This window comes from Zophobas morio, unplaced genomic scaffold (assembly GCF_036711695.1).
Source record: "Zophobas morio isolate AGI-343-1 ecotype UQ-CSIRO unplaced genomic scaffold, CSIRO_AGI_Zmor_V1 ptg000002l, whole genome shotgun sequence".
In the NCBI taxonomy this organism is placed as follows: domain Eukaryota; kingdom Metazoa; phylum Arthropoda; class Insecta; order Coleoptera; family Tenebrionidae; genus Zophobas; species Zophobas morio.
This window is the reverse complement of record NW_026972107.1, coordinates 17,999,117-18,012,997: the sequence shown is the minus strand read 5'-3', so window position 1 is coordinate 18,012,997 and position 13,881 is coordinate 17,999,117. Positions and strand designations below refer to the sequence as shown.

At 37.0% G+C, this 13,881-nt stretch overlaps 3 protein-coding genes across 3 annotated transcripts; 1 reads left to right on the top strand and 2 right to left on the bottom strand.

The window, feature by feature from the left end:
- Positions 1-1,945: 1,945 nt before the first annotated feature.
- On the bottom strand, positions 1,946-3,415 carry LOC135129428 (uncharacterized). Its single transcript, XM_064056581.1, has 2 exons — positions 2,405-3,415; positions 1,946-2,343 (listed from the first exon to the last, which is right to left on the bottom strand). Exons 1-2 carry the CDS (start codon positions 2,412-2,414, stop codon positions 2,036-2,038), a joined length of 318 nt encoding a protein of 105 aa, XP_063912651.1. The 5' UTR covers positions 2,415-3,415; the 3' UTR covers positions 1,946-2,035.
- On the top strand, positions 3,407-8,194 carry LOC135128145 (uncharacterized). Its single transcript, XM_064055066.1, has 5 exons — positions 3,407-3,760; positions 3,846-4,127; positions 4,182-4,250; positions 4,318-4,454; positions 4,511-8,194. The coding sequence occupies exons 1-5, from the start codon at positions 3,556-3,558 to the stop codon at positions 8,192-8,194; spliced, it is 4,377 nt and encodes a 1,458-aa protein (XP_063911136.1). The 5' UTR covers positions 3,407-3,555.
- Positions 8,195-9,632: 1,438 nt separating this feature from the next.
- LOC135128084 (uncharacterized protein F54H12.2-like) lies at positions 9,633-10,949 on the bottom strand. Its single transcript, XM_064054951.1, has one exon. The coding sequence runs from the start codon at positions 10,947-10,949 to the stop codon at positions 9,633-9,635; it is 1,317 nt and encodes a 438-aa protein (XP_063911021.1).
- Positions 10,950-13,881: the final 2,932 nt, after the last annotated feature.

Sequence of the window (13,881 nt, the reverse complement as noted above, 5' to 3'; positions counted from 1 at the left end):
CATCGCTGGCCGCGTTAAATTAATGGAATTGTCGACGGTTCTGGCTGTGAAATCTCTCGCGGAGGCTTATCGGCCACTAGAGACCCGGATGAGCCGATAATATTATAGAGCTTTGCTCATTATGCTTCCTCCTTCCTATTTCTTATCGAGTGCGCCACCCGATAAATAATAACCATTAGAAATCGATCTCAACGCTTTTTACCGCTCTAATCAATTCTGCTAATTCCGCAAATTACGGCCTAACGCTCCACGATGTGTATTTATGGAAATTCTCTTTGTTTGCAGTTCGGGGTCTTTCGGAAATTTATCACTATTAGAACTATAACGTTAGGGTCGCGTCAGTCCAAGAACATTAGGATTACAACTTTGAAAGAAACTCAGTTTCGGTGATTATCTGCTTCAAGTGTAACGCTGCTGAAACGGTTGGGAAAACATAACCCGTTCCGTTAAGGTTTACCATATTGCTTTGTGTGTCAGTTACGTCAACATGGAGCAAAAACTGTGAAATCTGCTGTACGTTATAAAAAAGAATAATGTTGTTTTTACAGAACCTCCCTCGCTTTCGAAATGCAGCTATTTACATTATTTGTTTTTGTCTCAGAGGCAAATCTGAACTACGATGTAAATAACTGTGGGCACTGAATTGAAATTTTTGGCAACACTGAGTTTATTTTAATGAATGCGTGTATTTATTTTATTGATTTAATCAGAAACTACAAAACTGAATGCTTTGAAACTTTGGAGATGTTTTAAAGATATCATAAACAAGGTAAATTTTTTATCAAAATGTATTTGCTCATCCCCCCTAAAAAATTGATGACGTCACCTCAAAATTTTGCTAAATAAATCTTAAATGTACAAAGTATGATGAGTCAATACTTGTGATTTATCACTGCATTAATATTTTCTACATCTCCTTATACGGGCGTCTCAAAAAATTTATGAATCAGTCAATTTATTATTAATGAAATTAAGAACGAGCCACTCCATTTTCTCGAAAATGTAAGAATACGCTCGTCTTTATAACAATAAAATAATGATAAGGTAAGAATTACAATAATAACATACAAAATATTTTGTTAAATTCAGGCTAGTAGATAGTGCCTAGGATTAGTGGGGTAATAAATCATGTTGACAGGTGACGTTATCTTGACAGCTGTCAATCAAGATAACGATCTTAATGGATTTTTGACGTGTGCTGTCAATCAAGATAATGATCTTAATGGATTTTGATTACTCATAATTTAATTTTTATTCGCGAACGTAATTAAATTAATTATATCATTATTAAATTTAATTAGATCACTATGAATTTGATATCGGAATTAAATAATTTAAATTTAAATATATATTTTTAATTGTGTATTGCGGGTTGCATGCATATGTACATAAAGACGATAATGTTTTAAGATTACGCAATTGAATCAATGATTAAAATACTAATTACACCATCATTAATTCATTCTGAATATAATACGATTTGATGTGGGTTAATATCTGAAGCGTTTTGATAATTCTTTGATCGATTGCATTATTAACTAAAAATTAGATCGTAATGACCATTAGCCCGTGCCAATAGCTCAATAATGATGACGCACTCTATGCAAGCGACTCATCATCTACAAGCAGAGACTTGTTTCTGCATGTATTTTCTTGTTATACCCATTCTCCGAAGTCATTAATCACTAGCCCCACGGCAACATCTCATTATGATGTTTGTCCATTAGCTTTTTGTTATTAAAGACATACCGACGACGCACTTTTTGCAGACGAGTCATCATCTACAAGCACAGACTTGTTTCTGCATGTATTTTCTTGTTGTACTCCCTCTCCGAAGTCGTTAACCACTTTAATTTTTAATCGCGAACGTAATTGAATTAATTATACCATTATTAAAATTTAATTAGATCAGTGTTAACTTGATATAGAATTTAAATAATTTAAATTTAAATAGATATTTTTATTACCGAACAGCCGGTTTACATATTAATAATAATAATAATTATATTTATATACATACATATAGTTACACACATCACAATTCTACACCACTGTCGCCGTCGTCTTCTTCATCCGATAGTGGATAATATCGCTCTCTGACGAAGTGGGTGTAGTTGAATCTACCGCCCGTGAATCCAAGCTGTCTACCTTGGCAAACGAATCTCCGACTTGTTACAATTTGTACATTGCACCTAGCGCAATATACCTTCGCCAACGTATGGATGTGGCCTATCCACATTGGTCCTTTATGGTTTTTTGCACAAAACCGACATATAAATCTTTTGCGAAGATCATTTCTAGACGGGGCCTTCCGCCTGATGGAAAATAATATAATGCACAGATCTAGAAAAAAAAGAAAAAAACTTATAAGAAATGAGAATAAATTACATTCTTAAAAACTTACTGTTGGCCATATCGTTCTCAGGAATAACACACGGTACTACGAAGCTGAATGAATAAGAGCGTCTGTATTTTCTAAAGTTTAAAGTAAAACTAATTTTTCAGAGGGATGACAAAGGGAGGGATAGGGTAACGACAGGTAGGTACGAGTCTTACAATTTTGCCGAAAGTTAAATTTTCTTTGTGAGTAACATTGGGCGCCACTATGCTAATACCTTCTCGCAGGTAATCACACAGAGAATGTTAAGTCCTCTAAGGTCTTGCAGAGACAATTACTTATGCACTTAAAGAAGTAGATGATGTAAAGTTAAGATAAGTTTTCTGTCTATACTAACAAAGAAGGCGCCAATATTGCATTACCCCTTTTAAATGCCTGAGACGTCGGTGAGTACCTTTTTCCAGATGATTTAACTAAGCCGACAATGTACATTGTTCCGTACATTTAAATATTTTTGAAGAAATGACTTTACATAGAAATGTTTCACTACCCAGCCACTTAGTCAGATCCCCAAATGATGGCACAGTGACTGTAAGTCCTGTCGCGACTTGCAAAGACGGGTATATTTGTTGTCATACAATGATAAGACAACCTTTCAGTCTAGAGTAATAGAAAAATAGGCGCCGGAGTGCATTACCGCAAATAGTTTTAAGTATCTGCGATGGACAAGTCGACGTTTATGGCATCTTTCATTTTTTCGTCAATTTAAGATGACACAGTCACTGTAAGTCCTGTCGCGACTTGCAAAGACGGAAATATTTGATGTCAAGCAATGATAAGAAAACCTTTCAGTCTAGAGTAATAGAAAATAGGCGCCGGAGTGCATTACCGCAAATCTGCGAAGGGCAAGTCGACGGTTTTTGGCATCTTCGTTTTTCAGACGATTTAACTAATTCGACAGTTATTTCGGATACAGATTTCCGTGTATTGAGTCATGGGTAAACGGCGCATGTACCATTTAGCTCTCGATAAATGCCAATAGGGTTTATCTGATTCCTACCACTTTTTTTACCCCACCCTCATTGGTTTTTTCTATATATTACCTTGTTTGCCTATTGTAGAATTATATTTTTTTAGTTTTGACAAAATTGTGTCTGCCGCTACGGTTTGTGATAGTGAACGTTAATTTGTGATAGTTGTGATTGTGTCAACGCAAAATGAATACAGGATTTGAAGAATTTTTGCAAACCCTGCAGATTGTTCAAATATTTACGATGTTCGCGAGTGGTTTTTTTGAAAATTTGAAAATTCTGCGAACTGTGCGGGATCATATAAATAATCGAATTATATATAAGGATGCGGTTTTGGACAACAACGATCGAAAGTCATATGGTCTTTTGTTAGGAAGAATAAGACAATTGGGTAAGTTGATAATAGCTGATATCCTAAATTAATTAATTAATTGATTTAAGAAAAAATTCTAAATAATATTATTATTTTTTAACAGAAATTTTCGAAGCCGAGAAGGACGGGTGCATCAATAATGTCGAGATTCAACAGAAGAATAACTTGGAAAACCAATTTCGCTCATTTATAGAGCATGAATCTCGCATTGCTACTGCCCATCAATCTTCACCTGATGCTAGTTGGTCCAGCGATAAGGCTGTCGTGAATGCGACTTTTTCGAACAATAGCACCAGTAATAATAATTCATACAAAACGCAATCAACTGATGTCGATGAAGAAGAAGCTAGCGTAGTAAATGTATCGACATCGACATGGTCAAAAGGTATGTTGAAAATGAACATTTATTCATAACAGCTAATAATACGGAACGTTTTAGGGGCTACAGAAGGTGACGAAAGTGAAACATCAGATGTTCAAAGAGGTGCAGGGGAAAGAAGCGATACAGGTAATAGAATATAATAACATTAATAAATAAGTGATCATTAATAATAATAACTATTATTATTTCGCAGTAAACGGAGATCACAAATATTTCAATGAAAAAGGCGAGTGTGAGGCGTTCATACGTAAATTTGGGCTAACGGCAAGACGGATGGAATTTTCGTTTAAAGATGTGAACGATGACGAGATACCACAAAATTGGTTGAAGGTATTTTATACAAAAAAAAATAAATAAATAAATATTAAAATTTACGTTTGTTTCAGAATGCGTTTCAAGAGTTACTTGATTATATTACCCGTGGATTTCAACCCACCAGCATGATTGGAGTGGTCATCGAAAATGAAGAATTTCCAGACAAACCTGCCGGAATTTCTTTTCGAAGACTATCACAGCTGAGCGCGGACGTGGTGATGGACATCATTAGCGCTATCATTCAAAGCAACGCTAGCTTTTTCGCTAACGATAAGATGACTATCCGCATAGATGTGATTGATATGCCACTAGGTAGAGGATTTTCCGCACTGGATGGTAAGTGCGTGAATTTTAAAGAATTTTGTATCGCAAAAAACAGCATTTTTGTTGTGGATGTGAACAATTTTTGCCTAGCGGCGTCTCTAATTGTTGCTATTGAGTATACGGCTAACGGTTGCAATAGAAAGGTGCTACAGAAATTTAAAACAAAAAAGGGTAAAATAGATTTGCTAAATCTAGCTCAGGCACTTTGTCAAAGAGTAAATGTTGATATAACACATGGGGGCGGACACGCTGAAATTCAGCGGTTTCAAAATTACTTTAAAGAAGATTATATAATAGTTGTTTATAATAAACGCGACGGAACGTCGGTATATTTTAAAGGGGATTATAATATCAACAAGCCGAGGATTAACCTTTTATTGGAAGATCAACATTATAATGTAATTTTAAGTTTGACTGGTGCATTCGCAACGCGATTTTTCTGCGAATATTGTCTGACGAAGTATTCCCAGCAAGAACGCCATAAAAATTGTCCGTTTAAATGCCCGTGTTGCCTAACGTCGCCTCCATGTAACGACGACCCAAATGTAATAAGTTGTAATATGTGTAACAGGGTTTTTAAAGGGGAGATTTGTTTAAATAAACATAAAAAAGCCAAGACTTGCGATCGTATAAAGCGTTGTAGTACTTGTCACGCCGAGATTACACCAAAAAACAAAAAAAAGAGTACTCACAAGTGTGGAAAAAAATTTTGTAACACATGCAAAGAGGATAAGGATATTAGGCACGATTGCTACATGCACCCTTGCAAAGTTACGCGTAACAACAATGAAGCACATTTTGGTAGAAATAATAATTTTCTTTTCATCTTTTTTGATTTTGAAACGAGACAAGAGAAAAAAATTGGTGAAAAATTGTTTCTGCATGAACCAAATCTATGTGTAACGCAGCAAATATGTAAAAAGTGCTTGTCGAACGATGATATGAGCGAAAATTGTGGTGTATGTGGTCAACGCCAATACATTTTTAATAATGAGCCTGTATCACAGCTCATGGAACACATTGCCAAAATGTCAAAGATTTTCGCTGTGACAGCCATTGCACACAACATGAAAAATTTCGACGGAGCTTTTATACTACAACACATTTTTTCGAATATATCACGCTGGCAGCCAAAAGTTATAAAGCAAGGTATGAAAATATTATCGATAACATGCGGTGGTTCGATACGGTTCATAGACAGTTTGAATTTTATTCAGCTACCACTGGCGTCATTTCCTAAAACTTTTAAATTAGAAGGTGGTAAAGGATATTTTCCTCATTATTTCAACACGTTAGAGAATCAAAATTACACCGGAGACATACCATCAGTCGAGTATTACGGTTGTGATGTCATGAAAAAGAACGAACGCAGAGATTTCATGGACTGGCATCGTCGGCAAGTTGCCGATAATTATGTATTCACCATGAAAAATGAGATAATAAAATATTGTGTATCCGATGTTGATATTTTGAGGAGAGGGTGTTTGAAATTTCGCGAATGTTTTACGGAGAGCTGTAATGTAGACCCTTTGTTAGAGTGTATAACTATTGCGTCATCATGTAATCTCGTATTTAGGAGAAACTTTTTAAAACCCAACACAATAGGTATTATACCTACAGGGGGTTATAGAGGTAGGGATCGGCATAGTAAGATAGCGATAGCTTGGTTACTATGGCAAGAGTATACATTGCAATGCCGAATTAAGCACGCTGGAAATGGTCCAGAGGTTCGTTTGCGAGAAAATATCGTGGTCGACGGATTTTGCAGCGAAACAAACACCGTTTTTGAATTTTCCGGATGCTTCTGGCATGGGTGCCCTAGATGCTTTCCCGATTTTGATTCTGAATTGGCCGACAGAAATGAGCTGATGGTTACGCGGTATGAACGAACTATATTTAAAAACGAACGCATCAAAAATAACGGCTATAATTTGAATGTAATATGGGAGTGTGATTTTCGTAAACAAATAACGGAAAACCGGGAACTAAAGCAGTTTGTAGATAATCATTTATTTTCAAAAAACACACCCCTCAATCCGCGCGACAGTTTTTACGGTGGTCGTACGAACGCGTCACAGTTATATTACAAATGTCAACCAGGCGAGAGAATACTGTATTTCGATGTTTGCTCGTTGTACCCGTACGTAAACAAGTACGGTCGGTACCCTGTCGGTCATCCTACAGCCATTCATGTCGGCCATCCAGAATGCGTAAAAGTCGATCTAAACAAAGTCCATGGTTTTATTAAATGTATTGTTTTACCACCTGTTTCGTTGTATCACCCTGTTCTGCCGTACAAATGTAATGGTAAATTAACTTTTCCTCTTTGCAAAACGTGTGTTGAAACCCTGTATGAACAAGATTGCCCGCACAACGACGGACAGCGTCAGTTTACGGGTACTTTCGTTGCAGACGAGTTGCGTAAGGCTTTGGAGTTAAAGTACAGAATTATCGAAATTTTTGAAATATGGGAATACGACACCGTAAAATACGACCCAGAAACTAAAACAGGTGGGTTGTTTTCGGAGTACGTAAACACGTTTTTAAAAATAAAGCAAGAGTGTAGCGGGTGGCCTACATGGTGTAATACAGAACACGAGAAAGACAACTACATTCGCGAGTATTACGATCGTGAGGGGGTTAAATTAGAAAAAAACAAAATATGCAAGAATCCAGGGTTACGTTTCTTGGCCAAATTAATGCTCAATTCATTTTGGGGCAAATTCGGGCAGAGACAAAATCTGCAGCAGACTGCTATCATTGATCAGCCTTACAAGCTGTTCGAAATGTTTGCATCACCCGGTCGTTGCGTCAATAACTTAACCGTTATCAACCCTGAAGTACTCCTAGTAAATTGGGAGCGCGTGGAGGAGGATATATTGGCTTCTAGCACCACTAATGTAGCTATCGCTAGTTATACTACTGCTTCGGCACGATTAGTTCTTTATCATTTTTTGGAAAAGTTGGGACGACGAGTATTATATTACGACACTGACAGTGTTTTCTTCACTGCCAAACCAGACGAATGGGTACCTGATACCGGCGACTTTTTAGGCCAGCTAACCGACGAATTAGCTGATTATGGTCCAGGTAGTTACATTACGGAATTTGTGAGCGGCGGACCTAAAAATTACGCCTATGAATTCTTGAATGCTAACAAAGGGATAATTGAGCCAGTGTGTAAGGTGAAGGGTATAACTCTACACTACTCCAATAATCAAAAAGTTAATTTTAACGTATTAAAATCGATGATTCTGGATAAAGAGGCTCCAAACGTGGTCGAAGTAATCGATAAACAAATTTTTAAAGATAAATTTTTTAATATATTAACGAAAGACGCAACAAAAAAGTATAGAGTAAACTATACTAAACGTCGTAGGTTAAGCAATTCGTACGATACGCTCCCGTACGGGTACAAAGGAGCGCTTTAGTATTTTAGCAATAATAATATGTACATCCCTGGAATAATGTTTTTTTAATTATATGTGTATACATTTTTCTTTTTTTTTTTTGTACCGTTAAATGTAAGTTTGGATGTTTATTTGTACGTAGTTATTTGCGAAATGATGTATTTACTAAAAATTGTGAAATAAATATTGTTTTTCATTCATACACTTTTTTTTTCGCCGCCGTCCGCGCCCCCCGCCGTCCGCGCCCCGACCGCGCCCGCGCCCGCCCCCCGCCGTCCGCGCCCCGACCGCGCCCGCGCCCGCCGTCCGCGCCCCGCCCGCGCCCGCGCCCGCGCCCGCGCCCCGCCGTCCGCGCCCCGCCCGCGCCCGCGCCCCGCCGCCCGCCGCCCGCCCTCCTCGCCGCGCCTCACGCAGCCCGTGTTTTCTTTGTGTTTGGTGTGTGAATAAAATAAAAGACAATTTTAGAGAAAGGCTAAAATTTATTTAAAATACTGTTTAAAAAGTTTTGCACAAATAACATCGTTTTTTTTGTAACTACTGCTAAACATATTTATAAATTGATCTACATTATTACCAAGGGCGTAATTTAAAAGGAACAATATACAATACTTTCCACAAACATCCGACATCAGATGTTGAATTTGTTTAGTGTTGTAAGTGTACATAAGACTATTCCTCAGTATAAAATTTAAAATAGTCCCCTTAGGATTCCGTCCAAACGAATCAAAAAAATATGAATATCCGTATTTATCTATATAAATACCCACCCAGTGACTGCCTGGCATGAAGTCGGGATCTTCGTTCACAACGATGAATGATGGTTTGCTAACATAAAATGGAAGCGTATTGCTAGCAGAAACAAGAACATGACACCTCTTCAACTTCTGTATCTTCGATAGACAAGACTTGATTTGCATAGTATTCATTGTATATTTCTTTTAGGGTTTGTACGTTTTGTACAGCACAGTTAAAGTTGGTTAAATCACGATGATAGTCACAAACTTTTGGTTCGGGTAACTTTTTCACCGTTGGTATACAGTCAAGTTCGTCCTCTATGTTTACGATAACATTCTTCGGTAACAGTTTAGAAATATACCGTTTTTTCTCTAATCCTTTTACATAAACACAACAATCTATCTCCGACAATTTTGTTAAAATATTAGGTATTTCTTCATATGCGACGCCACCCGCACACCATGAAATACCGTGGCAGTGTTTTGTTACCCAATCTGCTTGCTTCTGATAACTATGCGGTAAAGTTGAAATGTCTTCGGGTGGTTTAAACAGGTAATGTTCTGGTTCTGATTTACGAAAATCAAGAATTGCCAATTCTTTAATGAAGAAACTCTTTCTTTCAATCAAGAAGCCTTGGTAATCAAGAAACAACACACACATTTTTCGATGCTAACAGGTCAACAGCTACACAACAAATAACCATACAGTCCTTCGACGGCACATTTTAACTTCCGTAGTCGATTATGATGTTACGCTTTTTGTCAATTTCTATAACGCTATCAAACTCGCCGTACACTAAACAGTTGATTGTCTCCGTTAAAGCAGTATTAAATCGTACTTCTAAACGTAAGCTACCGGTTTTAATCAGATTCCAATGTAATGGTGACGCTCCAGATAGATCGGGTGTTAGGTCGTACACAGTGATACAATAACCGTTGGGGTAGTCTTCTCTGCGAAGTCCGTTGCCCTCGTTCATAAAATGAATTCCGGTACCAGAAAATAACGTATGATACATGTTGATAAATTTCTTGCTATGTCCGTTAAAGGTGGGTTGTAAAGGTTTGCTGGGTATTTGCTGACCGTCAACACATAACGATAAATAATTCATATCAAAATGTTGAAAGTTAAAGGGGTTTAGTGTAAAGTCCCCATTAAAAGCTCTATTGGAAACGAACGCTACAGTACATCGTTTAGGTAACTGCCCCAAGTAAATGTTGTCAAGTGTTTTACTTTGGACCCCTTGCGGTATTGTTAAAACTTTTATTTCGGTTCTCGTTATAGGGTATTTGGCAGTTGTCATCTCCAAAGCTCTGGCATGAGCTAACATGACAGTTGGATTTATTTTATTACGTCTTACCAACAGTGTTGCATCCACAATATTCACTTTACCCGTAGTACCATCAGCTCCAATCAAAGCAAAACTGTTCCGAGACCTTACAAACTTTACACGTAGCTCGACACCGTTGATCAGAAATTTTTCTTGATTAAATATATCACAATTTAAGTGACCAATTAAATCAATTTGCTGACTTTTCTTTGTGAAATGATTCCTAGCTTTAAAGCCGATATTTTTTATTCCATCGGCCGTGTCCATATCTCCTGGTGTATCGATGTACCATAATCCACATGTTAAATGTGATTTTTTGGCTGCTGGTCCGTAATTTAGAAGTGTTTCTAAGTAACATTTATACGCATATGTATTGTTAGGCGGCGAAATTAGTTTTTGATTTAGGTAAACATCGACTTGACTAAACATAGAGTGTAAAATATTATTTACGGGCGCAATGTTAATGTCGTCGGGTAGATTTGTACCATCCTCTTTAGTTATTTTCACAGTAAGCGATATCAACGTTTGGGATAAATCAATATATTCATCGCCGCTGCTGATCATAAATTCTAAAGGTGCATCGTCTGAAATACTTGACAATGTTTTGTACTCGATCCATTGCCCACTCTCGATACTGGTTTGTGTTGAAGGTAAAGCAAATAAATCCAATTCTGTTTTAATGCACTCACAACTTCGCGGATGTAGAAAAGCCATTGCTCGTAATATTAAAAAAATTAATCAATCAAAAATATCTGACGATCGCGACGACTTCTTTACTCTGCGGACTGGCAAACGCATCTGACGTGATTGTTTGCGGCGACGTCTTTTTGTAACACCTGAACCGACGAGATCGTCGATTTTTGTTTCTGCTTTGCGTTTCAAATTACCCACACTCTCTGATACACGTGAATTGAATGCCTCTTTCGGTGGTACGTTGTTTACAACGTCGTTGATGAAGTATGATCCAGAACGAAGTGCTTCTTTACCAATAGTTTTCAAACCACTTTTTACTAACGGGAAAACTGTTCGAAATAATCCTCTTAAAAAACTACCAAAACCTCGACCTTTTTGGTAAACAGCGCCTTTATAAATGGATCCTACACCTGAACCGGCCTGACCTATGTAGTAATCGTGGTAATGACAGGTCATTATAATATTCTTTTAAAATGAAGTTTCACGCACACAGTCCCAAACTGAAATGGCGTGCGCTCTCCAGTAGCTGTCCTTATATCAATTTCGATATGTTCAAATTCTCTTTTTAGCACAGGAGTATAATGAGGCTGCGAAAAGAACTGTACTCGATGCGTACCATACGTATACTTGTTGTTATCCACTACTACAATCCGCAAAACTTTTGCAAAAACATCACCAATCAGTTGAGGTTCTATAATATCACTGTATATAAACAGTTGCGATGGTAAACCCAATAATATATTACTAGGGTATGTAGAGATTTTATTCAGAATGTTAACATCGGGCTCGAACCCCAATTGTAAACTTAGTTTCGACGATAACCTTAAAGAAGTCATCTCAGTGCTAGAGCTCGCTACATGTATACGTTTACTACCATTGTTTAGTCGAAATTCAACACAATCTTTTTGCAAAATATTAACCTCATTTAGCGCCTTTAAGATTCCCTCTACTGACTCGTAGTTACCCGCATCTATCTTAGTCTTATAGTGAGCGTGTATTTCAATTGGTTTATTCAGATTTTCAAATTTTGATAACAATTTTTCTAATGTATACCCTCGCGATACGTTACTATCTATCCAGGCCGATAGTCTCTCATCGTTAAAATAACCAGCCAAGACAGCTTTGTTTGATTTCTTTTTAATGATAATTTTATATTCACAATATATAACATTTTCACCATCGTTGACAGTGAAAAATGAACACGGTAACTGTATTTCTGATAAACCAACACACCACTCTCCTTCTAAATGTATAGTTTTTGGAAGTTGCGTACAAAAATTGGCCGATGTATTTTTTGGAAAATAGTTCAGGGAACTATTAGACAAGAGCGTAAGATAAAACTCGTCTGAATTATTCATATTTGCGTTAGAGTTTCAATCGGGATCCAGCTGTTGAATTTTTTCGGGTAATTTTTCCACTGCACGAATACTTCACAGCGACCGTTTTTATAACGCTTTTTCAAAACCTTGTCAACTTGAAACACGTCGTCCGGGTTGTACTTTATTCTTTGAAGTTCGGGATGATAGAAAACACCCTCTATAGGCTCGTTCATAATATCACTGATTTTATATACTACAGGGTCTCGATTTATTACATCCGTAATTTTAAAAATCTCCCCACTCCAATTTGTCTCATAACCTTTCTCAAACGCATGCTTATATTTACCGATTCTAACGTAATCACCAATTTTATATTTCTTCGTACGACTTCTTTTGCTAACAGTCGACGTGGAATTTTTAATATTGTGATAAACTTCCAAGATATTATCGGAATTTACGTCAACAGGAGCCATTTTTATAGTTTGGTGAAAGGTATTGTTGTAAGAAACGACAAAATTTTGTAAAACATCTATGTATTTAAAAGTATTTGCATGAGTAAAGTATTTGTACATTTTTGATTTTAATGTTCTGTTAAAACGTTCAATAACGGCTGCCTTTACGTCGGGATTTTTCGCAACGTAAAAGTTTATATCGTTCTTCTTAAACAGTTTTTGAACATTTTTAGCTAAAAACTCTTTTCCTTTATCGGTCTGTACATTGCCCGGGATTTGTTCGGTAAAAATTTCTTCAAAAGCTGCAGCTACATCAGAACCAGATTTACTGTATAACGGTATGACATAAGCGAACTTAGAGAACACGTCAATGACAGTCAATAGATACTTCACACCATCATTATACGATGCTAATTTTCTCATGTCAATCAAATCAGCCTGAAATAAGTCATTGATATTCGTCACTAAATACCTATTTCTCTTAAACTTGCGACGAATTTGCTTATGTAAGGTGTATGCGTCTTGTTTTTCGAGCCAATCCTGAATGCGTTGATGCGGCAAGTTTGTGGCTTTACGAATTTTATTTATTCCGGAAAAACTGATAGGGTCCGTTGTTGTATAATACCGTCTATTAAGCATATCCGGTATACTCATGGCGTATAAGGTGACCACTTAATCTTTCGTCGATTCTTAGATTTCGTTGTATTATTCCCAATTGAACTTGATACGGGTGTTACAGCATCTGATATGCGGCTATTTTTTTTTTTAACATCTGGGACCACTTCTGTCGACGTTGGCTCTTCAGCGTCTAACCTCTGTTCTCTTGATAAAATCTTATTAAGTTGTTGTAATCGCTTCTGATTTGCAATTAAAACACGTGGAACGTTTACTTGTTTGAGCACGTTTACAAATTCCTCCCAACCTTTGGGTTCCGTTGTTGATCTACTACTCCGTACAAGGTCATACACTAGATCGATTATATTCGAATCTTCTATACTGCGTCCTTCAAAACTGACGACGCCGTTGTCACTCCACGTCACTCCGCCGTCTTTTAACTTATGAAGTAAGAGCAAAGCTTTACTTGAACACGATTTAGGTAAAACTGATACAATATTTTGGAAACCGTCATCAGAGTCAACTATTTCTTTCTTTTGTTTTACCGAATCTTCTATCATGGGTAGT

Coding starts and splice junctions, on each gene's coding strand:
- LOC135128084 (XM_064054951.1), bottom strand. CDS start 10,949: ATGGCTTTTCTACATCCGCGAAGTTGTGAGTGCATTAAAACAGAATTG.
- LOC135128145 (XM_064055066.1), top strand. CDS start 3,556: ATGAATACAGGATTTGAAGAATTTTTGCAAACCCTGCAGATTGTTCAA. Junction 3,761..3,845: donor AGGAAGAATAAGACAATTGG/GTAAGTTGATAA, acceptor ATTTTTTAACAG/AAATTTTCGAAGCCGAGAAG. Junction 4,251..4,317: donor AGGGGAAAGAAGCGATACAG/GTAATAGAATAT, acceptor ATTATTTCGCAG/TAAACGGAGATCACAAATAT.